The following is a 26837-nucleotide window of genomic DNA, read 5'->3' as shown; positions in this document are numbered from 1 at the left end:
ATAGGTGATAGGGATTAAACAGTGCACTTGTCATGATCACGGGGTGATGTATGGAATTGTTGAATCACTATATTGTACAGCTGAAACTAATGTAACACTGTATTTTAGCTATATTGGAATTAAAATACAAAAAGTGTGATAGCTATTCTGACAGGTGTGGAGTAATATCTCATGTAGTTTTGCTTCGTATTTCTCTGATGTTTATTAATGTTCATCTTTTTATGTACCTGTTGGACATTTGTATGTTTTCTTTGGAAATATGTCTATTCAGTTGCTCTGCTCATTTTTATTTTTATTTTTTATAATAATTTTTTATTATGTTAGTCACCATACAATATATCCTTAGTTTTTGATGCTCATTTTTAAATTGAATGATTAGTATTTTGCTATTGAATTATATGAGTCCCTCATATATTTTAATCTTTTATCAGATATATGATTTCCAAATATTTTCTCCCATTCCATAGGTTTCCTTCTAACTTTTTAAAAAATATTGTATTTATTTATTTGAAAGAGAGAGAGAGACTGAATGAGAGGGAGAGGGAGAGAGAATCTGAAGCGGACTCCACAGTATCACAGCCTGACACAGGGCTCAGTCCCACAACTGCAAGATCATGAGCTGAGCTGAAACCAAGAGTCAGAGGCCTAATTGACTGAGCCACCCAGGCACCCCACCTTTTAACTTTTTTAATGTTTAATTTGCTGTGCTGAAGGATTTTAGTTTGATGTAGTACCACTTATTTATTTTTACTTTTGGTGCCTATGCTGTTGGTGTCAAATCCAAAATATCATTGCCACAACTATGTCAAGAGGCTTACCCCCTATGTTTTCTCCTAGGATTTTTATGATTTCAGTTTTTTTTTGTTGAAGTCATTAACTCATTTTTGATTGATTTTTGTGTATGGTGTAAGATAGTGGTTCAGTTTCATTCTTTTGCACATGGCTGTCCACTTCATTATTTAGAAGAGGTAATCCATTTCCTCTTGTATTATATTCCACTTGTATTCCTCTATTCTTGGTTCCTGTGATATAAATTAATTGACCATATGTCCTGTTTATTTCTGGGATCTGTATTCTGTTCCATTGATTTGTGTATTGGTTTCTGTGCTAAAACCATAGTGTTTAGAGGAGGAGTTAAGATGGCGGAGGAGTAGGAGACACCTTTTTCAGCTGGTCCCCCGAGCCGAGCTGGATAGGTACCAGACCAGCCTAAACAACCACGGAACCAGCCTGATACGCAGGAAGATGCATCTGGATCTCTACAAATGAACATCTCCAGCGCTGAGTATTGAGGTACGAAGCGGGGAGCCATGAAACCGTGCACAGGTATTGGAAGATAAATGGAAGGGAGAGGGAGCTGCCGCGTTCGGGCGCTGGGAAGCGGCAGCCGCTTGCACGGGGGAGCGGGCGGGGCTTGCGGACGGCACCCGAAAAACAGCAGATTGAGACCGTGAGCCAGAAGCGTGCGCCACCAGGCATCTCGCGGAACACCGGAACCCCGGTGTGCTCACTGGATCCAGACTGAGACCGGGAGCTTCCACACATGAGGAGCATGTGCGGGGCGGCTGGCGGCTGGCAGCGTTAGAAACACAAAGGACAGAGACGCGCCGGCCCTGGAAGTGAGGGCTAGGATGCTGGGTGTGGGGCGCACATCCCGGGACGCTGCAGGGTTGAGCAGCACCAACAATAACAGAGTTAAAGTGGCCAGAACATTAGTAGAGAATGGGCCGCAATCCCTCTGTTCTGTGACAGAGGCTGAAATTTGGCCGCGGCTGCTCTGACTCTCAGAAGAGGCACAGCAAACCGCCAGGGAAAGCCGCCAGAGAACGAAAGCCTGGAAATACCGGCTCAGAGAGTGCCCATCCCCATCCCCCCTCGCAGGGGACACGGAGACTCTACCCAAACAGGGTTGCCTGAGTATCGGAGCGGCAGGCCCCTCCCCCAGAACACAGAAGGCAGGCTGAAAAATCAAGAAGCCCACAACCCGGGCGCCTGGGTGGCGCAGTCATGGAGCGCCTGTCTTCGGCTTAGGGCGTGATCCCCGCATTCGGAAAGGAGTCCCTCATCAGGCTCCTCCACTGGGAGCCTGCTTCTTCCTCTCCCACTCCCCTGCTTCTGTTCCCTCTCTCGCTGGTTGGCTGCCACATAAATAAATAAATAAAATCTTTAAAGAAGAAGCCCACATCCCTAAGATCCCTATAAAACAAGGGGCACGGCCTGGGACCCAGTCAATAATTTGGGCTCTGGACAACCCCGCAACCTCTCCTCATCAGAATGACAAGAAGGAGAAGCCCCCCCCCAGCAAACAAAAGACAGTGAGTCTGTGGCCTCTGCCACTGAAATAATGGATATGGATGTAACCAAAGTATCAGAAATGGAATTCAGAGTAACGATGGTCAAAATGATGAGTAGAATTGAAAAAAGTATTAACGAAAAGGTTACTGAGAATATAGAATCCCTAAGACAGAAATGAGAGCAAATCTGACAGAAATTAAAAATTCTATGAGCCAAATGCAGGCAAAACTAGAGGCTCTGAGGGCCAGGGTCACCGAAGCAGAGGAATGGGTTAGTGAATTGGAGGATGGGTTAATAGAGGAAAAAACCAAAATAGAAGCTGCTCTTAAAAAAATCCAAGCCCACGAATGTAGGTTACGGGAGATTACTGACCCAATGAAATGATCCAATGTTAGAATCATCGGCATTCCTGAGGGGGTGGAGAAAAACAGAGGTCTAGAAGAGATATTTGAACAAATTGTAGCTGAAAACTTCCCTAATCTAGTGAGGGAAACAAACATTCATGTCCAAGAGACAGAGAGGACCCCTCCCAAGCTCAACCACGACAAACCTACACCACGTCACGTCATAGTGCAATTCGCAAATATTAGATCCAAGGATACAGTATTGAAAGTGGCCAGGGCAAAGAAATTTCTCACGTACCAAGGCAAAGGCATCAGAATTACGTCAGACCTGTCTACTCAGACCTGGAATGAGAGAAAGGGTTGGGGGAGCATATTTAAAGCTCTTTCAGAGAAAAACATGCAGCCAAGGATCCTTTATCCAGCAAGGCTGTCCATCAGAATTGATGGAGAAATAAAGACATTTCAGAATCGCCAGTCACTAACCAATTTCGTAACCACGAAACCAGCCCTACAGGAGATATTACGTGGGGTTCTATAAAGGTAAAAAGGCCCCAAGAGTGATACAGAACAGAAAGTCACAGCCAATACAAACAAAGACTTTACTGGCAACATGGCATCATTAAAATCATATCTCTCAGTACTAGGTCTTAATGTTAATGGCTTAAATGCTCCCATAAAGTGCCACAGGGTTGCAGATTGGATAAAAAGAAATGACCCATCCATTTGCTGTCTACAAGAGACTCATTTCAAACCCAAAGATGCATTCAGACTGAGAGTAAGGGGATGGAGTACCATCTTTCATGCAAATGGACCTCAAAAGAAAGCTGGGGTAGCAATTCTCATATCAGATAAATTGGATTTTAAACTACAGACTATAGTTAGAGACGCAGAAGGGCACTATATTATTCTTAAAGGAAGTATTCAACAAGTGGATATGACAATTATAAATATATATGCCCCCAACAGGGGAGCAGCAAGATACACAAGCCAACTCTTAACCAGAATAAAGAGACATATAAATAAAAATACATTAATAGTAGGGGACCTCAACACTCCACTATCAGAAATAGACAGAACACCCTGGCAAAAACTAAGCGAAGAATCAAAGTCTTTGAATGCCATACTCGACGAGTTGGACCTCATAGACATATATAGAACACTACACTCCAGAACCAAAGAACACTCATTCTATTCTAATGCCCATGGAACATTCTCAAGAATAGACCATGTTCTGGGACACAAAACAGATCTCAACCGATACCAAAAGATTGAAATTATCCCCTGCATATTCTCAGACCACAATGCATTGAAATTGGAACTCAACCACAAGGAAAAATTTGGAAGAAACTCAAACACTTGGAGACTAAGAACCATCCTGCTCAGGAATGACTTGATAAACCAGGAAATCAAAAACCAAATTAAACAATTTATGGAGACCAATGAGAATGAAAATACAACAGTCCAAAACCTATGGGATACTGCAAAGGCAGTCCTAAGAGGGAAATACATAGCCGTCCAAGCCTCACTCAAAAGAACAGAAAAATCTAAAATGCAGTTTTTATATTCTCACCTCAAGAAGCTGGAACAGCAACAGAGGGACAGGCCTAATCCACACACGAGGAAGCAGTTGACCAAAATTAGAGCTGAAATCAATCAATCAGAAACCAGAAGTACAGTAGAGCAGATCAACAGGACTAGATGCTGGTTCTTTGAGAGAATCAATAAAATAGACAGACCACTGGCAAGACTTATCCAAAAGAAAAGAGAAAGGACCCAGATTATTAAAATTATGAATGAAAAAGGAGAGGTCACGACGAACACCATTGAAATTGGAAGGATTATTAGAAATTTTTATCAACAGCTATATGCCAATAAACTAAGCAATCTGAAAGAGATGAAATCCTTCCTGGAAATGATAAACTACCAAGATTGAAACAGGAAGAAATTGATTCCTTAAACAGGCCAATTAATTATGAAGAAATTGAGTCAGTGATAAACAACCTTCCAAATAACAAAACTCCAGGCCCGGACGGTTTTCCTGGGGAATTCTACCAAACATTCAAAAAAGAAATAATACCTATTCTCCTAAAGCTATTTCAAAAAATAGAAACGGAAGGAAAGCTACCAAACTCATTCTATGAGGCCAATATTACCTTGATCCCCAAACCAGGCAAAGACCTCCTCAAAAAGGAGAATTACAGACCGATCTCCCTAATGAATATGGATGCCAAAATCCTCAACAAGATCCTTGCTAATAGAATCCAACAGTACATTAAAAGGATTATCCATTACGATCAAGTGGGATTCATACCTGGGATGCAAGCTTGGTTCAATATTCACAAATCAATCAGCGTGATACATCATATCAACAAGAAAAGACTCAGGAACCATATGTTCCTCTCAATCGATGCTGAAAAAGCATTTGACAAAATACAGCATCCTTTCCTGATTAAAACCATTCAGAGTGTAGGAATAGAAGGTACATTTCTCAATCTCATAAAAGCCATCTATGAAAAGCCTACTGCAAATATTATTCTCAATGGGGAAAAGCTGGAAGCCTTTCCCTTAAGATCAGGAACTCGACAAGGATGCCCACTCTCGCCACTATTATTCAACATAGTACTAGAAGTCCTTGCAACAGCAATCAGACGACAAAAAGGGATCAAAGGTATTCAAATCGGCAGAGAAGAAGTCAAAATGTCTCTCTTCGCAGATGACATGATACTCTATATGGAAAACCCAAAAGAAGCCACTCCCAAACTATTAGAAGTTATAGAGCAATTCAGTATCGTGGCGGGATACAAAATCAATGCTCAGAAATCAGTTGCATTTCTATACACGAATAACGAGACTGACGAAAGAGAAATTAGGGAATCCATCCATTTACAAAGGCACCAGGAACCATACGTTACCTTGGAATTAACTTAACCAGAGACGTAAAGGACCTATATTCTAGAAACTATAAATCACTCTTGAAAGACATTGAGGAAGACATAAAAAGATGGAACGATATTCCATGCTCATGGATCGGAAGAATTAACATAGTTAAAATGTCCATGCTACCCAGAGCAATCTACACTTTTAATGGTATCCTGATCAAAATACCGAGGACATTTTTCAAAGAACTGGAACAAACAGTCCTTAAATTTTTGTGGAAACAGAAAAGGCCCCGAATCTCCAAGGAACTGTTGAAAAGGAAAAACAAAGCTGGGGGCATCACAATGCCGGATTTCAAGCTGTACTACAAAGCTGTGATCACAAAGACAGCATGGTACTGGCACAAAAGCAGACACATAAAGCAATGGAACAGAATAGAGAGCCCAGAAATGGACCCTCGGCTCTTTGGGCAACTAATATTTGATAAAGCAGGAAAAAACATCCGGTGGGAAAAAGACAGTCTCTTCAATAAATGGTGCTGGGAAAATTGGACAGCTACATGCAAAAGAATGAAACTTGACCACTCTCTCACACCGTACACAAAACTAAACTCCAAATGGATGAAAGACCTCAATGTGAGACAGGAATCCATCAAAATCCTAGAGGAGAACATAGGCAGCAACCTCTACGACATTGGCCAAAGCAACCTTTTTCATGACACATTCCCAAAGGCAAGAGAAACAAAAGATAAAATGAATTTATGGGACTTCATCAAGATTAAAAGTTTCTGCACAGCCAAGGAAAGAGTCAGAAAAACTAAGAGACAGCCCACGGAATGGGAGAATATATTTGCAAATGACACTACAGATAAAGGACTGGTATCCAAGATCTACAAAGAACTTCTCAAACTCAATACACGAGAAACAAATAAACAAATCAAAAAATGGGCAGAAGATATGAACAGACACTTTTCCAATGAAGACATACAAATGGCTAACAGACACATGAAAAAATGTTCAAAATCATTAGCCATCAAGAAAATTCAAATCAAAACCACACTGAGATACCACCTTACGCCAGTTAGAATGGCAAAAATAGACAAGGCAAGAGACAACAATTGTTGGAGAGGATGTGGAGAAAGGGGATCCCTCCTACATTGTTGGTGGGAATGCAAGTTGGTAGAGCCACTCTGGAAAACAGTGTGGAGGTCCCTTAAAAAGTTAAAAATTGAGCTACCCTATGATCCAGCCATTGCACTACTGGGTGTTTACCCCAAAGATACAGACGTAGTGAAGAGAAGGGCCATATGCACCCCAATGTTCATAGCAGCAATGTCCACAAGAGCTAAATCGTGGAAGGAGCCGAGATGCCCTTCAACAGATGACTGGATTAAGAAGTTGTGGTCCATATATACAATGGAATATTACTCAGCTATCAGAAAGAACGAGTTCTCAACATTTGCTACAACATGGACGGGACTGGAGGAGATAATGCTAAGTGAAATAAGTCAAGCAGAGAAAGACAACTATCATATGATTTCTCTCATCTATGGAACATAAGAACTAGGATGATCGGTAGGGGAAGAAAGGGATAAAGAAAGGGGGGGTAATCAGAAGGGGGAATGAAACATGAGAGACTATGGACTATGAGAAACAAAGTGAGGGCCTCAGAGGGGAGGGGGGTGGGGGAAGGGATAGACCGGTGATGGATAGTAAGGAGGGCACGTATTGCTAGTGCACTGGGTGTTATACACAACTAATGAATTATCGAGCCTTACATCGTAAACCGGGGATATAATGTATGGTGACTAACATAAAATAATAAAAAATCATTAAAAAAATAATAAAACCGTAGTGTTTAGGTTACTATAGTGTTGTAATACGGTTTGAAAGGAGGAAGTGTTATGCATCTCGTTTTTTCTTTGTCAGGACTTCTTTGGCTATTTGGTCTTTTGTGGTTCCATAGAAATTTTAGAATTGTTTGCTTTATTAATGTGACAAATGTTACTAGAATTTTTATAGGGGTTGCATTGAATCTGTAGATTCTGTGATAGTTATAGATATTTTAACAACATTAATTATTCCAGTCCATGGGCACAGAATATCTTTCCATTTATATGTGCCTTCCTCAGTTTCTTTCAACAATGTCTTACAGTTTCAGTAAACAGATCCTTCACCTTGGTCAAATTTATTCCTTAGTATTTTATTCTTTTTGATGCAGTCATAAATGGAATTGTCTACTTAGTTCCTCTTTCAGTTTGTTATTAGTGTATATAAACACAACTTATTTTTTTAAAGGTTTATTTATTTATTTGAGGGGGAAGGGGCAGAGAGAGAGGGAGAAAGAGAATCCCAAGCAGAGTCCCCAGTGAACACGGAACCCAACACAGGGCTCAATTCCACGACCCTGAGATTATGACCCAAGCCAAACCTGAGTCGGATGCTCAACCAACTGAGCCACCCAGGTGCCCCACACAGCTTAGTTTTGTATATTGATTTTGTATGCTGTAACTTTACTAAATTCAATAATGATTTCTTTTTTTTAAGATTTTATTTATTAATTTGACTCTCTCTCTCTCTCTCTCTCTCTCTCACACAGCACAAGTAAGGGGGAGTGGCAGGCAGAGGGAGAGGGAGAAGCAGGCTCCCCAATGAGCAGGTATTCCCAATGTGGGGCTTGATCCCTCTGGGATCATGACTTGAACTGAAGGCAGACACTTAACTGACTGAGCCACCCAGGCACCCTCAATTATGATTTCTAACAATTTTTTTGGTGGAGTCTTAGAATGTTTTACATATAATGTATCATATGAAAATAGGAATGTTTTACTTCTTTATGATTTGGATGCCTTTTCTTTTTCTTCTATAATTACTCTGGCTAGTAGACCATGGACTATGTTGACTAAAAGTGGCAAGAGTTGAGATCCTTGTCTTGTTACTGATCTTGGTAGAAAACCTTTCAGTGTTTTACTGTTGAGAGTAGTGTTAGCTGTGAGTATGTTATATATGGCCTTTATTATGTCAGGGTATGTTCACTTTCTAACCAGTTTGTTGAGAGTTTTTTTTTTTTCTGTGAATGGATGTCTAAATTTGTCAAATGCTTTTTCTATATCTATTTAGAGGATCATATGGTTTTTTATTATATGATTTTTATCTTTCATTTCATTAATGTGGTGTATCACACAGATTGAGTTGCAGATGTTGAACCATCCTTGCTTTCCTGGACTAAATTCCACTTGATCATAGTGTGTGATCCTTTTAATGTATTGTTGAATTTGGTTTGCTAATGTTTTGTTGAGGATATTTCTTGGGGATATTTGCCTGTAATTTTCTTTTCTTGTACTATATTTGTCTGGTGTAGTATTATAATGTTGGTCTCATAAAACGAATTTTGAAGTATTCTCTTCTATTTTTTGAAAGAGTTTGAGGATTGCTATTAATTCTTTAAATATTTGGTATAATTCACCAGTAAATCTGATAGGTCCTGGACTTCTCTTTATTGGAAAGTTTTTTATTACTGATTCAGTTTCCTTACTCATTATTGATCTGTTCATATTCTCTATTTATTCATGATTCAGTCTGTGTAGGTTGTATATTTCTAGGCATATATTCATTTCTCCTACCTTTTTCAACTTGGCATATAGTTGTTCATAGTACTCTCTTATGGTGTTTTGTATTTCTGGGACATCAGTTTTTGTATTTCTGGGACATCCTTTTTCATTTCTAATTTTATTTATTAGAATCCTTATTTCTTGGGATGTCTGGGTAGCTCAGTCAGTTAGGCATCTGACTCTTGGTTTCAGCTCAGGTCATGATCTTGGGGTCATGAGATCAAGCACTGTATCAGGTTCCCTGCTCAGTGGGGAGTCTGCTTCCCCTCTCTCATCCTCTGCCCCTCTCCCAGCTCATGTATTCTCTCTCTCTTTCTCTAAAATAAATAAATAAATCTTTTAAAAAAGAGAATCCTCATTCTTATTTTCTTGGTAAGTCTAGATAAGGGTTTGTCTGTTTTGTTTATCTTTAACTAAAAACACCCATGTCTTAGTTTTGTTGATCTCTATTTTTTTAGTCACCATTTGTTTCCACTCTGCTCTTTATTTCATTTCTTTAACTAGTTTATTGTTAGTTCATTGTGTTATTTCCTTCATTCTACTAGGCTTAGGTTTTTTTTTCTTTTTCTAGTTCCTTAAGGTATAAATTTAGTTTGAGTACTTTCTTTTTCATTATTGTAGCCCATTTATCATTATGAAGTTCCCTCTTAGAACTGCTTTGGCTGTGTTCCATTAAGTTTTGTATGTTGTATTTACATTTTCATTTGTCTCAAGATACTCTTTTTTTTCTCTTTTGATTCCTTATTTGATCCATTGACTATTCAGTAGCATGTTGTTTAATCTCCACATATTTGTGAATTTTCCAGTTTTCTTCTTAATAATTAATTTCTAGTTTCATACCATTGTGGTTGGAAAAGATACTTGGTATCATTTCAATCTTCTCAAATTTATTAAGGCTTTTTTTTGTGACATAACGTATGATCTATCCTGGAGAGTGTTCCATAAAGAATGTGTATGCTGCTGTTGGATGGAATGTTCTGTAAATATCTGTTAAGTCCATCTGGTGCTCCTATGTTGGGTTCATCAGTATTTACAAATAGTATGTCCTCTTGGGTTAGGCCATTTTTTACTGTATAGTAACCTTATCTGTCTCTTATTGCAGTCTTTGGCTGAAAGTCTGTTTTGTCAAATATAAGTAGATCTAACCCCTACCTTCTTTTGGTTTCCTTTTGCATGGAATATCTTTTCTTATTGCTTCACTTTTAGGTTGTGTGTGTGTGTCCTTAGAGCTGAAGTTAATCACTTTTAGACATTATATATAGTTGGGTCTTGTCATTTTATCAGCCACTGTGTGCCTTTTGACTGTAGAATTGAATCCATTTACATTTGAAGTAATTATTGATAGGTTTAGAATTCCTACTACAATTTTAAATGTTTTCTGGCTGTTTTTCCAGAATTCTCATTTCCTTTTTCTTCTCTTGCTCTTTGTGATTTAATAATTTTCTACGGTGGTATCCTTAGATTCCTCTCTCTTTCTCTTGTGTATGTATTATAGGTTCTTGCTTTGTGATTACCTTGAGGCTTATAAAAAACATATTTATAATAGTCTATTTTAAGCTGATAGCAACTTAAGTTTGAAAGTGTCCTAAAGGTCTGTATTTTTACTCTACCCTCTATTTTATGTCTTCAAAGGCACAATTTATATCTTTTTTTTAATTTAATGATTTTTTGTTATATTATGTTAGTCGCCATACAGTACATCCCCGGTTTCCGATGTAAGGCCATACAGTACATCCCCGGTTTCCGATGTAAGGCTCGATGATTCATTAGTTGCGTCTAACACTCAGTGCACCATGCAATACATGCCCTCCTTACTACCCATCACTGGTCTATCCCATTCCCCCACCCCCCTCCTCTCTGAGGCCCTCAGTTTGTTTCTCATAGTCCATAGGCTCTCATGTTTCATTCCCCCTTCTGATTACCCCCCCTTTCTTTATCCCTTTCTTCCCCTACTGATCATCCTAGTTCTTATGTTCCATAGATGAGAGAAACCATATGATAGTTGTCTTTCTCTGCTTGACTTATTTCACTTAGCATTATCTCCTCCAGTCCCGTCCATGTTGTAGCAAATGTTGAGAACTCGTTCTGATAGCTGAGTAATATTCCATTGTATATATGGACCACAACTTCTTAATCCAGTCATCTGTTGAAGGGTATCTCGGCTCCTTCCACGATTTAGCTATTGTGGACATTGATGCTATGAACGTTGGGGTGCATATGGCCCTTCTCTTCACTACGTCTGTATCTTTGGGGTAAACACCCAGTAGTGCAATGGCTGGATCATAGGGTAGCTCAATTTTTAACTTTTTAAGGGACCTCCACACTGTTTTCCAGAGTGGCTGTACCAACTTGCATTCCCACCAACAATGTAGGAGGGTTCCCCTTTCTCCACATCCTCTCCAACAATTGTTGTTTCTTGCCTTGTCTATTTTTGCCATTCTAACTGGCGTAAGGTGGTATCTCAGTGTGGTTTTGATTTGAATTTCCTTGATGGCTAATGATTTTGAACATTTTTTCATGTGTCTGTTAGCCATTTGTATGTCATCATTAGAAAAGTGTCTGTTCATATCTTCTGCCCATTTTTTGATTTGTTTATTTGTTTCTCGTGTATTGAGTTTGAGAAGTTCTTTGTAGATCTTGGATACCAGTCCTTTATCTGTAGTGTCATTTGCAAATATATTCTTCCATTCCGTGGGCTGCCTCTTAGTTTTTCTGACTCTTTCCTTGGCTGTGCAGAAACTTTTAATCTTGATGAAGTCCCATAAATTCATTTTATCTTTTATTTCTCTTGCCTTTGGGGATGTATCCTGAAAAAGGCTGCTTTGGCCGATGTCGTAGAGGTTGCTGCCTATGTTCTCCTCTAGGATTTTGATGGATTCCTGTCTCACATTGAGGTCTTTCATCCATTTGGAGTTTAGTTTTGTGTACGGTGTGAGAGAGTGGTCAAGTTTCATTCTTTTGCATGTAGCTGTCCAATTTTCCCAGCACCATTTATTGAAGAGACTGTCTTTTTCCGACCAGATGTTTTTTCCTGCTTTATCAAATATTAGTTGCCCAAAGAGCCGGGGGTCCATTTCTGGGTTCTCTATTCTGTTCCACTGATCTATGTGTCTGTTTTTGTGCCAGTACCATGCTGTCTGTGTGATCACAGCTTTGTAGTACAGCTTGAAATCCGGCATTGTGATGCCCCCAGCTTTGTTTTTCCTTTTCAACAGTTCCTTGGAGATTCAGGGCCTTTTCTGTTTCCATACAAATTTAAGGACTATTTGTTCCAGTTCTTTGAAAAATGTCCTCGGTATTTTGATCGGGATAGCATTGAAAGTGTTGATTGCTCTGGGTAGCATGGACATTTTAACTATGTTAATTCTTCCGATCCATGAGCCTGGAATATCGTTCCATCTTTTTATGTCTTCCTCAATGTCTTTCAAGAGTGATTTATAGTTTCTAGAATATAGGTCCTTTACGTCTCTGGTTAAGTTAATTCCAAGGTAACGTATGGTTTTTGGTGCTATTGTAAATGGAATGGATTCCCAAATTTCTCTTTCTTCGGTCTCGTTATTCGTGTATAGAAATGCAACTGGTTTCTGAACATTGATTTTGTATCCCGCCACATTACTGAATTGCTCTATAACTTCTAATAGTTTGGGAGTGGCTTCTTTTGGGTTTTCCATATAGAGTATCATGTCATCTGCGAAGAGAGACATTTTGACTTCTTCTCTGCCGATTTGAATACCTTTGATCCCTTTTTGTCGTCTGATTGCTGTTGCAAGGACTTCTAGTACTATGTTGAATAATAGTGGCGAGAGTGGGCATCCTTGTCGAGTTCCTGATCTTAAGGGAAAGGCTTCCAGCTTTTCCCCATTGAGAATAATATTTGCAGTAGGCTTTTCATAGATGGCTTTTATGAGATTGAGAAATGTATCTTCTATTCCTACACTCTGAAGGGTTTTAATCAGGAAAGGATGCTGTGTTTTGTCAAATGCTTTTTCGGCATCGATTGAGAGGATCATATGGTTCCTGAGTCTTTTCTTGTTGATATGATGTATCACGCTGATTAATTTGCGAATATTGAACCACGCTTGCATCCCAGGTATGAATCCCACTTGATCGTAATGGATAATCCTTTTAATGTACTGTTGGATTCTATTAGCAAGTATCTTGTTGAGGATTTTGGCGTCCATATTCATTAGGGAGATCGGTCTGTAATTCTCCTTTTTGAGGAGGTCTTTGCCTGGTTTGGGGATCAAGGTAATATTGGCCTCATAGAATGAGTTTGGTAGCTTTCCTTCTGTTTCTATTTTTTGAAATAGCTTTAGGAGAATAGGTATTATTTCTTCTTTGAATGTTTGGTAGAATTCCCCAGGAAAACCATCCGGGCCTGGAGTTTTGTTATTTGGAAGGTTGTTTATCACTGACTCAATTTCTTCATAATTAATTGGCCTGTTTAAGAAATCAATTTCTTCCTGTTTCAATCTTGGTAGGTTATAGGTTTCCAGGAAGGATTCCATCTCTTCCAGATTGCTTAGTTTATTGGCATATAGCTGTTGATAAAAATTTCTAATAATCCTTCCAATTTCAATGGTGTTCGTCGTGACCTCTCCTTTTTCATTCATAATTTTAATAATCTGGGTCCTTTCTCTTTTCTTTTGGATAAGTCTTGCCAGTGGTCTGTCTATTTTATTGATTCTCTCAAAGAACCAGCATCTAGTCCTGTTGATCTGCTCTACTGTACTTCTGGTTTCTGATTGATTGATTTCAGCTCTAATTTTGGTCAACTGCTTCCTCGTGTGTGGATTAGGCCTGTCCCTCTGTTGCTGTTCCAGCTTCTTGAGGTGAGAATATAAAAACTGCATTTTAGATTTTTCTGTTCTTTTGAGTGAGGCTTGGACGGCTATGTATTTCCCTCTTAGGACTGCCTTTGCAGTATCCCATAGGTTTTGGACTGTTGTATTTTCATTCTCATTGGTCTCCATAAATTGTTTAATTTGGTTTTTGATTTCCTGGTTTATCAAGTCATTCCTGAGCAGGATGGTTCTTAGTCTCCAAGTGTTTGAGTTTCTTCCAAATTTTTCCTTGTGGTTGAGTTCCAATTTCAATGCATTGTGGTCTGAGAATATGCAGGGGATAATTTCAATCTTTTGGTATCGGTTGAGATCTGTTTTGTGTCCCAGAACATGGTCTATTCTTGAGAATGTTCCATGGGCATTAGAATAGAATGAGTGTTCTTTGGTTCTGGGGTGTAGTGTTCTATATATATCTATGAGGTCCAACTCGTCGAGTATGGCATTCAAAGACTTTGATTCTTCGCTTAGTTTTTGCCAGGGTGTTCTGTCTATTTCTGATAGTGGAGTGTTGAGGTCCCCTACTATTAATGTATTTTTATTTATATGTCTCTTTATTCTGGTTAAGAGTTGGCTTGTGTATCTTGCTGCTCCCCTGTTGGGGGCATATATATTTATAATTGTCATATCCACTTGTTGAATACTTCCTTTAAGAATAATATAGTGCCCTTCTGCGTCTCTAACTATAGTCTGTAGTTTAAAATCCAATTTATCTGATATGAGAATTGCTACCCCAGCTTTCTTTTGAGGTCCATTTGCATGAAAGATGGTACTCCATCCCCTTACTCTCAGTCTGAATGCATCTTTGGGTTTGAAATGAGTCTCTTGTAGACAGCAAATGGATGGGTCATTTCTTTTTATCCAATCTGCAACCCTGTGGCACTTTATGGGAGCATTTAAGCCATTAACATTAAGACCTAGTACTGAGAGATATGATTTTAATGATGCCATGTTGCCAGTAAAGTCTTTGTTTGTATTGGCTGTGACTTTCTGTTCTGTATCACTCTTGGGGCCTTTTTACCTTTATAGAACCCCACGTAATATCTCCTGTAGGGCTGGTTTCGTGGTTACGAAATTGGTTAGTGACTGGCGATTCTGAAATGTCTTTATTTCTCCATCAATTCTGATGGACAGCCTTGCTGGATAAAGGATCCTTGGCTGCATGTTTTTCTCTGAAAGAGCTTTAAATATGCTCCCCCAACCCTTTCTCTCATTCCAGGTCTGAGTAGACAGGTCTGACATAATTCTGATGCCTTTGTCTTGGTACGTGAGAAATTTCTTTGCCCTGGCCACTTTCAATACTGTATCCTTGGATCTAATATTTGCGAATTGCACAATGACGTGACGTGGTGTAGGTTTGTCGTGGGTGAGCTTGAGAGGGGTCCTCTCTGCCTCTTGGACTTGAATATTTGTTTCCCTCACTAGATTAGGGAAGTTTTCTGCTACAATTTGTTCAATTATCTCTTCTAGACCTCTGTTTTTCTCCACCCCCTCGGGGATGCTGATGATTCTAACATTGGATCGTTTCATTGAGTCAGTAATCTCCCGTAACCTACATTCGTGGGCGTGGATTTTTTTAAGAGCAGCTTCTTTTTTTTTTTAAAGATTTTATTTATTTATGTGACAGAGAGACAGCCAGCGAGAGAGGGAACACAGCAGGGGAGAGTGAGAGGAAGAAGCAGGCTCCCAGCCGAGGAGCCCGATGTGGGACTCGATCCCAGAACGCCAGGATCATGCCCTGGGCCGAAGGCAGACGCTTAATGACTGCGCTACCGAGGCGCCCCCTTAAGAGCAGCTTCTATCTTCGTTTTTTCCTCTATTAACCCATCCTCCAATTCACTAACCCGTTCCTCTGCTTCGGTGACCCTGGCCCTCAGAGCCTCTAGTTTTGCCTGCATTTGGCTCATAGAGTTTTTAATTTCTGTCATATTTGCTCTCATTTCTGTCCTTAGGGATTCTATATTCTCAGTAACCTTTTCGTTAATACTTTTTTCAATTCTACTCATCATTTTGACCATCGTTACTCTGAATTCCATTTCTGATACTTTGGTTACATCCATATCCATTATTTCAGTGGCAGAGGCCACAGACTCACTGTCTTTTGTTTGCTGGGGGGGCTTCTCCTTCTTGTCATTCTGATGAGGAGAGGTTGCGTGGTTTTCCAGAGCCCAAATTATTGACTGGGTCCCAGGCCGTGCCCCTTGTTTTATAGGGATCTTAGGGATGTGGGCTTCTTCTTTAAAGATTTTATTTATTTATTTATCTGAGAGACAGAGACAGTCAGCAAGAACGCGAACAGAAGCAGGGGAGTGGGAGAGGAAGAAGCAGGCTCCCAGCGGAGGAGCCCGATGAGGGACTCCTTTCCGGAACGCCGGGATCACGCCCTAAGCGGGAGACAGGCGCTCAATGACTGTGCCACCCAGGCGCCCCGGGTTGTGGGCTCCTTGATTATTCAGCCTGCCTTCTGTGTTCTGGGGGAGGGGTCTGCCGCGCCGATACTCAGGCAACCCTGTTTGGGTAGAGTCTCCGTGTCCCCTGCGAGGGGGGATGGGGATGGGCACGCTGTCAGCCGGTATTTCCAGGCTTTTATTCTCTGGCGGCTTTCACTGGCGGTTTGCTGTGCCTCTTCTGAGAGTCAGAGCAGCAGTGGCTGAATTGTCACAGAACAGAGGGATTGCGGCCCGTTCTCCACTGATGTTCTGGCCACTTTAACTCCATTACTGTTGGTGCTGTTCAACCCTGCAGCGTCCCGGGATGTGCGCCCCACACCCGGCGTCCCTACCCTCACTTCCAGGGCCGGCGCGTCTCTGTCCTTTGTGTTTCTAACGCCGCCAGCCGCCAGCCTCCCCGTGCGCTCCCGGATCTCCCGGTCTCAGTCTATGCCCGGGGAGCACACCGGGATTCCGGAGTTCCGTGAGCAGCCTGGTGGTGCGCACCCAGTTCAGGGTCTCAGTCTGCTGTTTCACGGGTGCCGATCACGAGTTCGCCCGCTCCCCCGTGCAGGTGGCCCACCAGCCGCCAGCCGCCCTGCGCGCGCTCCGGGAGCTCCCGGTCTCAGTCTGGATCCAGTGAGCACACCGAGATTCCGGAGTTCCGCGGGATGCCTGGTGACGCGCGCTCCCGGCTCACCGGTCTCAGCCCGCTCTCTCAGTCCGCTCTCTCGTGGGTGCCGTCCGTGAGTCCGCCTTCTCCCCCGTGCGGGTGGCTACTGCTTCCTGGCGCCCGAACGCGGTGGCTCCCTCCCCCTTCCGTTTATCTTCCGATATCTGTGCGCGGTTTCATGGCTCCCCGCTTCGTACCTCAATACTCAGCGCTGGAGATGTTCATTTGTAGAGATCCAGATGTATCTTCCTGCGTCTCAGGCTGATTCCGTGGTTGTTTAGGCTGGTCTGGTACCTATCCAGCTTGACTCAGGGGACCGGCTGAAAAAGGGTCCCCTACTCCTCCGACATCTTAACTCCCCCTCTCACAATGTATATCTTTTTATCTTATGTATACATTAAACTGTTGTAGTTGTTTTTAGTACTTTAACTTTTAACCTTCATAATACATTTATAATTATATTACCTACCAATGTTACATTATAGTATTCAGAATTTAGCTATATAATTACTTTTACCACTGTGATTTATACTTTAATGTTTTCCTGTTACTAATTAGTATCCTTACATTCAGCTTTAAAAGTCCCTTTAACATTTTTTGTAAGGCCAGTGTGTTGGTGATGAACTCCTTCAGGTTTTGCTTTTCTGGGAAATGCTTGATCTCTCCTTTAATTCCGAAGGACAACTTTTCTGGGTAGAGTGTTCCTTGTTGGCAGTTTTTTCTTTCAGCTCTTTTAATATATTATGCTGCTGCCTTCTTGCAAATTTTCTGCTGAAAAATCTGCTGATATTGTTATGGGGGTTCTCTTGCATATAACAAGTTGTTTTTCTTTTGTTGTTTTTAAGACTCTTTCCTTGTCTTTAACTTTCGACAATTATGTGTCTGGGTAATGGGTCTTTTTGAATCATCTTAGTTGGACTTTCTGGGCTTCGTGGATCTAGGTGGCTGTTTCCTTCCCTAGTTTAGGGAATATTTTAGCCACTGTTTCATTGAATAAACTTTCTTCCCTTTTCTCTCTGTCCTTCTTCTGGGATCCCTATAATGCATGTATTGGTTTACTTTATTGTATCCCATAAGTCCCCTGCTTTTTATTTTTTCTTTTGTTCCTATGATTGTATGAGTTTCACTGCCCTGTCTTCAAGTTTGCTGATCCTTTCTCTTCCACTTGCTCTTGTCTACTGTTCAATCCTTTTATCAAATTTTTCAGTTCAGTTGTTATATTTGTTACCTATGTGATTTCTGTTTGGTACTTTTTAACTTTCTATCTCTTCGTTGAAATATTCATTTTGTTCATGCATTGTTCTCCTGACCTTGGTGAGTATCTTTATGACCACTACCATCTGGTCCCAGGAATTCAGCTAGATAGCTAACAAACCATTCTGAACAGCTGCAAACTCAACTGGAGGTTGAAGAAAAGAATAGCTGCAACTCTACAAATAGACAAGCGACCATTTACCGCAAGGTAAGAGGTGCAGAGAAGTGAATCCAAGGTGATATATGGGAAGATAGACTGCAGGGAGAGGGAGCCTCTGTCATTCAGCTACCGGCAAGTGGTAGAGCAGAGGAGCACAAAATTAGAACTTTTAGAAGTCTGCTCTGGTAAGGGACATCGCTCAGGCAGCTCAACCAGGAGGGGGTGTGTGGAACCCTAGCTGAGACAGTGTGGTCTCAGGATCCTCGGGGTTACAGGAAGACTGGGGGTGTCTGAGTGTGGCAGAGCTCCCAGGTATCAGAGGAGAGAAGCCGACCGCAAAAAGTGAGCCCAGTAGTGGGCTCTCAGCTTGGGGTTGCCATAAACTGTGATCCGCAGCACAGTTGGGCCCCTGTGCTTCAAGCAGGGGCCCAACAAGTGGCAGAACCAGGGAGAGCCCCCTTCCTCACCCGGGAGGAGTGGCGCAGAGTGTGTAGCAGGAATCTGCTGGGTTTGGAGGCTCCAAATGGGGTTGTGTGCCAGAGGTCACAGGCCGTGTGAACATGGAGTGCTGGAGACTAGGGAGGCTAGGAGTGACAGGAATGATTGCTTTTTTCTGAGGGCTCACTGAGGAGTGGGGCCCTGAGCTCCCAACTCCTCCAGGGCCAGAGATTGGGAGGCCGCCATTTTCTTTCTCATCCTCGAAAGCTGTGTGGAAAGCCTTCAGGGAACAAAAGCTACAGAGAGCAAACCAGAGCCGATTACTTAGCCTGGCCCCAAGGGTGGAAAATTCCGCCTGGGCCAAAGACATTTGAGAATCAGTGCAATAGGCCCCTCCCCCAGAAGATGCAAGAGTCTGTGGAGTTTGGTATAGGCAGAGGTGGAGATGGATTGAATTCTGAAGGATCTGTTGAGGGGTCTGGCCTGCGGCATTGCGGCTCTGGGCCAGAGATTCCCCCAGGGCCATGTTTGCTCTGACCCTCTAAAGAGAAGTGGAAAGATGCCAGGGAACAAAAGCCATGCAGCCAACCAGCTCACCTTAAGCCCATCCCCCTGACAAGGAGTGGGGCAACTCCACCCAGGCAAAGACCTGAGAAGCTGAGCAGCTGGCCCCTCCCCCACAAGACGGAATGGAAGAATAGGTGAATAAGCTTAAGCTTAATTCCCACAGGACTGTAAAACTCCAGTGCCAGGGGAAAATAATATAGGGAGCTCCAGGTGTTCCCTCATGACTTGCTTATACTTCAGGCTCAAATTTTAATTTCTTTTTTAGTTTCTTTTCTTACTCATTTTCTTTTCTTTTCTTTTTAACCCTGATCCCATTTCAAATAGATTCGTATTTCCCAATGTATGTTTTAAAGTTGCTTCTTAACTTTTATTTTCTTTTTCACATATATGTTTTATAGATTTATAACTCATACTAGGCCGTTTTTCACTCTATTCAATTTTATCTTGATATATATGTAAGTTCTGATTTCTTTGCAATTTTGGGATATCATGTCTTCTGACACAGAGACCAAAAATCAAGCAGGAACAGGCAGATCACCCTGCTGTGTCCACCCTGAGAGATTATAATTTCCCTCCCTGCCCCCCTCTTTTTTCCCCTCTTTTTTCTTTCTTTTCTATTGTTTTGGATAATCTTGGCTTTGATGGCATATCTGTGGTAGTTTTTCACTACTTTGGATTTTTTTCATAGGTGCATTTTGCTTGGGTCGTGGTTGATATTTTGGACCCTGTACATTCTCTCAATCATCCCTCAAGAGAATGACTAGGAGGAGGAACTCCCAACAAAGAAAAGAACCAGAGACAATGTCCTGTGCCACAGGTCTAATGGATATGAGTATAAGCAAGATGTCAGAGATAGACTTCAGGGTAGCAATTATGACATTAATAACTAGGCTTGAGAAAAGCATTAGTGACAGTATAGAATCTCTAAGGGCAGAAATGAGATCTAATCAGGCCAAACTTAAAAATGCTTTGAATCAAATGCAGTCTAAACTGGATACTCTAATAGCCAAGGTAAATGAGGCAGAACAATGAATCAGTGATCTAGAAGATAAGCTGATGGAAAGGAAGGAAGCCTAGGAGGATTAGGATAGGCAGCTAGAAGCCTATGAGAACAGACTTAGAGAAATCAATGACGCCATGAAACATTCCAATGTCAAAATTATTTGGATTCCTGAGGGGTGGAGAGGGAGGACTAGAAGGTATATTTGAGCAAATCATAGCTGAGAACTTCCCTAATCTGGGGAAGGAAACAAGCATTTGTGTCCAAGAGGCAGAGAGGACCCCTCCCAAGATCAACAAAAATAGACCAACACCTCGGCGTATAATAGTGAAACTTGCAAATCTTAGAGCCAAGGAAGCTACCCTGAGAGCAGGTAGGGAGAACAGATTTCTTATGTACAGAGGGAGGAATATCAGAATACCATCAGACCTATCCACAGAGACCTGGCAAGCCTGAAAGGGCTGGCAAGACATATTCAGGGTACTAAATTAGAAAAACATGCAGCCAAGGATACTTTATCCAGCAAGGCTGTCATTCAGAATGGATGGAGCAATAAAGAGCTTCCAGGAGAGGCAGAAACTGAAAGAATATGTGACCACCAAGCCAGCCCTGCAAGAAATATTAAGGGGGATTTAATAAAAGAAGAAAGACCCCAAGAGTAATATAGACCATGAATTTAAAGAGACAATCTACAAAAACAGGGACTTTACAGGAAATATGATGGCACTAAATTCATACCTTTCAATAGGTAAGAATTAATAAGATGGATAAACCCCTGGCCAGACTTATCCAAAAGAAATGGGAAAGGACCGAAATTAAAATCATGAATGAAAAGGAAGAGAACCTGACTAATGCCAAGATAATAGAAACAATTATTAGAAATTATTATCAGCAACTATTAGCCAACAAATTAAGCAACCTGGAAGAATTGGATGCCTTCCTGGAAACTTATAAACTACCAAGACTGAAACAGGAAGAAATAGACAGTCTGAATAGAACAATAACCAATAACAAAATTGAAGCAGTGATCAAAACCTCCCCCAAAACAAGAGTCCAGAGCCACATAGCTTCCCAGAGGAATTCTACCAAACTTTTAAAGAAGAAGTAATACCTATTCTGAAGCTGTTCCAAAAATAGAAATAGAAAGAAAACTTCCAAACTCGTTCTATGAGGCCAGGATTACCCTGATCCCAAAACCAGACAAAGAGTCCATCAAAAAGGAGAATTACAGACCAATATCCATGATGAACCTGGATGCCAAAATACTCAACAAGATTCTAGCCAATAGGATCCAACAGTACATTAAAGGATTAATTTCCACGACCAGGTGGGGTTTATTCCTGGGATGCAAGGGTGGTTGAACATTTGCAAATCAATCAGCGTGACAGATCACATTAAAAAAGAAGAGACAAGAACCATATGATCCTCTCAATTGATGCAGAAAAAGCATTTGACAAAATACTGCATCATTTCCTGATTAAAACTCTTCAAAATATAGGGATAGAGGGAACATACCTCAATATCATAAAAGCCATCTATGAAAAGCCCACAGCGAATACCATTCTCAATGGGGAAAAACTGCGAGCTTTTCCCTTAAGGTCAGGAACATGACAGGAATGCCTACTGTCACCACTTTTGTTCAACATAGTACTAGAAGTCCTAGCCTCAGCAATCAGACAACAAAAAGAAGTAAAACACATTCAAATTGGCAAAGAAGAAGTCAAACTCTCTCTCTTCAAAGATGACATATTATTTTATGTGGAAAACCCAAAAGAATCCACCCCAAAATAATTAGAACTGATGCAGCAATTCAGCAATGTGGCAGGATACAAATCAGTGCAGAGAAATCAGTTGCATTTCTATACACTAACAGTGTGACTGAAGAAAGAGAAATTAAGGAATCAATTCCACTTACAATAGCACCAAAACCCATGAGATACATAGGAATAAACCTAACAAAAGAGGTAAAGGATCTATACTCTAGAAACTACAGAACACTTATGAAAGAATTTGAGGAAGACACAAAGAGATAGAAAAACAATTCCACGCTCATGGATTGGAAGAAGAAACATGTGAAAATGTCTGTGCTGCCAAGAGCAATCTACACTTTCAAATCCATCCCTATCAAAATACCATCAACATTTTTCACAGAGCTGGAACAAGCAATCCTAAAATTTGTACAGAACCAGAAAAGACCCCAAATCACCAGGCGATTGTTGAAAAAAAGAACACCAAAGCTGGGGGCATCACAATGCCTGACTTCAAGCTATATTACAGAGCTGTGATCATCAAGACAGCACGGTATTGGCACAAAAAGAGACACACACATCAGTGGAAAGAATGGACATCCCAGAAATGGACCCTCAATTCTATGGTCAACTAATCTTCGACAAAGCAGGAAAGAATATCGAATACAAGAAGACAGTCTCTTCAACAAATGGTGCTGGGAAAATTGGGCAGCCACATGCAGAAGAATGAAACTGGACCACTATCTTACACCATACACAAAAATAAAATGAGTGAAAGACCTAAATATGAGACAGGAATCCATCAAAATCCTGGAGGAGAACATAGGCAGTAACTTCCTCAACATTGGCCACAGTGACCTCTTTCAAGACATGTCTCTAAAGGCAAGGGAAACAGAAGAAAAAAGGAACTTTTGGGACTTCGTCAAGATAAAAATCTTTTGCACAGCAAAGGAAACAGTCACCAAAACTGAAAGGCAACCTAAGGAATGAGAGGAGATATTTTCAAATGACATTACAGATAAAGGGCTGCTATCCAAGATCTATAAAGAACTTCTCAAACTCAACACCCAAAAAACAAATAACCCAGTGAAAAAATGGGCAGAAGACATGAACAGACACTCCTCCAAAGAAGACATACAAATGGCTAACAGACTCAGGTAACATGCTCAACATCACTAGCCATCAGGGAAATACAAATCAAAACCACAATGGGTTACCACCTTACACCAGTTAGAATGGCAAAAGTTAACAAACTAGGAAACACCAAATGTTGGCGAAGATGGGGAGAAAGGGGAACCCTCTTACATTGTTGGTGGGAATGCAAGCTCGTACAGTCACTCTGGAAAACGGGATGGGGGTTCCTCAAGACGTTAAAAATAGAAGTACCCTATGACCCAGCAATTGCACTACTAGGTATTTACCCCAAAGATACAGAGGTAGTGAAAAGAAGGGGCACATGCACCCCAGTGTTCATAGCAACAATGTCCACAATAGCCAAACTGTGGAAGAAGCTGACATGCCCTTCAACAGATGAATGGATAAAGAAGATGTGGTTCGGGGCGCCTGGGTGGCATAGCAGTTAAGCGTCTGCCTTCGGCTCAGGGCGTGATCCCGGCGTTATGGGATCAAGCCCCACATCAGGCTCCTCTGATATGAGCCTACTTCTTCCTCTCCCACTCCCCCTGCTTGTGTTCCCTCTCTCACTGGCTGTCTCTATCTCTGTCAAATAAATAAATAAAATCTTAAAAAAAAAAGATGTGGTTCATATATATAATGGAATATTACTCAGCCATCAGAAAGGATGAATACCTACAATTTTCATGGACATGAATGGAACTGGAGGGGATTATGCTAAGTGAAATAAGTCAAGCAGAGAAAGACAATTATCATATGGTTTCACTCATATGTGGAACATAAGGAATAGTGGAGAGGACCATAAGGGAAGGGAGGGAATACTGAAGGGGAAGAAATCAGAGAGGGAGACAAATCATGAGAGACTTTGGACTCCCAGAACCAAACTGAGGGTTACAGAAGGGCAGGGGGGAGATGGGTTAACTACGTGATGGGTATTAAGGAGGGCACGTGTGGTGATGAGCACTGGGTGTTATACACAACTAATGAGTCATTGAGCACTACATCAAAAAGTAATGATGTACTATATGCTGGCTAATTGACCATAATAATAAAAAAATAATATTGTATATCACTTAAACTACACTTCAATTGAAAAAAAATAAACTTCTCATTGGGCTTTAGTGACCCAGGGGTAGGAAGAATGTAGAGTGCTAACTAGCCTGAATCACACCACCTTGGTCAGTCCATTGCTGCTGGGTGAGGGTGGAAGTTGAGTTTGCCAACACTAACCCTTCAGGGGATTTAGAATGCTGCTTCCCGCTTCCATCAGAGAGGTGTGGAGGATCATAAGGTCCCTGCTTGGCCATACTGACACTGGTCGTCTGGGGAGTGGGAGCAGAGCACTGCCTGATTTTGCCAGGCAGGGAATGGAAGATTAAGTCTGTGCTTGGCCCTGCTGGAACTGAAACCTCTGGGTAGGGAAACTGGAGCATGTTCTTTGCTTCTGGGGTGGCTTGGATGGTCAGCTTCCCACTCTGCCTATTGGCATTTTAAGGGTGGGGAATAGCAGTAATGTGTGCGGTTTTTTAATTGAGATTTCAATTTCATTTGGCTAGAGTAAGGTGGGCATTCCTTAAGAGATTTTCTCTGGTTAGGCTAGCATTTTCCCAGTCATTTTGTTGGTGGGATGTAGGCTTTTCTTGAAGGTTTTTTTCCTGTCTGTCTCTGTTGGCAGAGCCCCCAGGGGGCTCACTACTGTGTTGTTTTTCAAGTTGTGAGTTCCTTAGGATCTTTTCCTTTGTACATTTTTCTTTCTTTCCATCATTCATAGTCTTTCTATGCTTGTGTGTTGTGTTGTGTGCAGAGCTTTTTTTAGTTGTAAGAAGGAGAACCTGGGAGGTATGGGGATATTCTATCTTGGCTCACATTCCATTGATTTTTACCTCTCAGATATCTTTACAATTCATTAATGTCTTAGCATTCCCACTGTAGCATCCTTAATATTCATAAACTCACCTGTCCTTTGGACAATTGTAGTGGCCTTCTCACAAATACATATTGTCAGACATTTTGCCAAAAAAAAAAAAAATAGGTACCCAAAAAAGTCGACAAAGGATTTAAAAAAAATTACTTCCAGTGATGCAAGGCAATCTGGGAGTTGGAGCTTAGATTTTCAGTATTAGGGCTCCTATGATTTGATGGCTTTAGTTTATAGGGACAACATATCAGATCATTCCAAATTTGGATTCTCTTCCCAAACCTTAGAATCATGTGCCTTATAATTCTAGCAGTTCAGAGAAGAAAGATCATTTCCAGCTAAGGTTTTCAAGGAAGCATTCATGCAAATGCTTGGTTTTATGGGAGAAGATAGGCAATGAATAAAGCATGAACAAATGTGCAAAGCATACTTGGGGTGGTGGTAGAATAGACTTGTTTGTTTGAAATAGTTTCTGAAGTTTTTCCTAATTGATAATTATCACTTTGCATACTTTTTAATTTTACAGATTAACAAGTCACTGGATTAGAAATTTTGACTCAGTGGGTCTGAGTGGTGGTGCAGGAATCGGTGTTTTAAACAAGCATTTCAAGTGATTGTTAAGTTCAAGGTAATTTGGGAAACAGAAGTGTAGAGAAAAGAATGGGAGATCAAGTTGGAAAAAAAAGTAGGTTCCAGATTATGTGGGGTTTTAAATGTTAGCTGAAGGAGCTCAGAATGATGTTGCTGAATGTGAGAAATATTTAACGTTTGGAAGTCTGTGACTCCCTTCTAGTCACCACACTGGAAATGGTGCCAGTATTATGGATGTGGATAGTATAGGTTAATGACTGTCATCTTATTTACATTGGAATAACTGTTAGGATTACCTGAACTCTGCAAAAATATGTAGTTGCAGGAATGAGACCTTTAACTTCATAGCTCAGACAAGGGCCAGTGTAAATCGAGTGCATCGATTCTTCACCTTGTCGCCACTCAAGTCTATATTCAGTGATTTCAGCACCATTACACACAGGAGTCTAAAAGATGCAACGAACACAGAAATTGAGTTCTTCCTATAAATTGTTATTATACTAGATATTGTGGAGAGTTACAACATAATTCTTTCAATATCAAAACTCATAATCTATTAAATGGTATGAGACAAGTGTAGAAATAATTAAACATAAGGCAGAACACTATAACATTAAAAGGCTGAAATAAAATTCAGAGAAAGGACTAATACCACATATTTGAAAATTCTTATTTTTAATATGTTAAAATTATTCTCAAATAGGTTACTTAAAAAAGACCAAACTTAGATATATTAATGTTGCTTAATATTACTATTGATTAGTGGGGTCGAACAAATTCCAGTGTTCTCTGGATTTTGTACAGTTCTGTAATCAGACTTGTCATTTGTTATTATCAAACTAAAGCTTTTGTGTCAATGCTAAAAACCCTCTGCTAGAGTCTGGGAAAAATAGAAGAAAAATTCAAATATACATAGGTGGCTTACTAACTAAGCCAGTTTTTAATTTTTCATCTTGTT

At 40.8% G+C, this 26837-nt stretch overlaps 1 protein-coding gene across 1 annotated transcript in view; it reads right to left on the bottom strand.

Annotated features, from left to right (window-relative positions):
* The window catches only part of LOC123789780 (fibronectin type III domain containing protein 3C1-like), a 64605-nt gene that overhangs the window by 18648 nt on the left and 19120 nt on the right, over nt 1-26837 (bottom strand). The window contains exon 22 of the mRNA XM_087860073.1: nt 26176-26325. Coding sequence (XP_087716199.1) covers nt 26176-26325 — 150 coding nt within the window. The remainder of the gene's footprint in view (nt 1-26175; nt 26326-26837) is intronic.

This window comes from Ursus americanus, chromosome X (genome assembly GCF_024610735.1).
Source record: "Ursus americanus isolate L20-20 chromosome X, mUrsAme1.1.p, whole genome shotgun sequence".
Taxonomy (NCBI): Eukaryota; Metazoa; Chordata; class Mammalia; order Carnivora; family Ursidae; genus Ursus; species Ursus americanus.
Note: the sequence above shows the minus strand (reverse complement) of the source record. Positions and strands in the feature narration are given on the sequence as shown.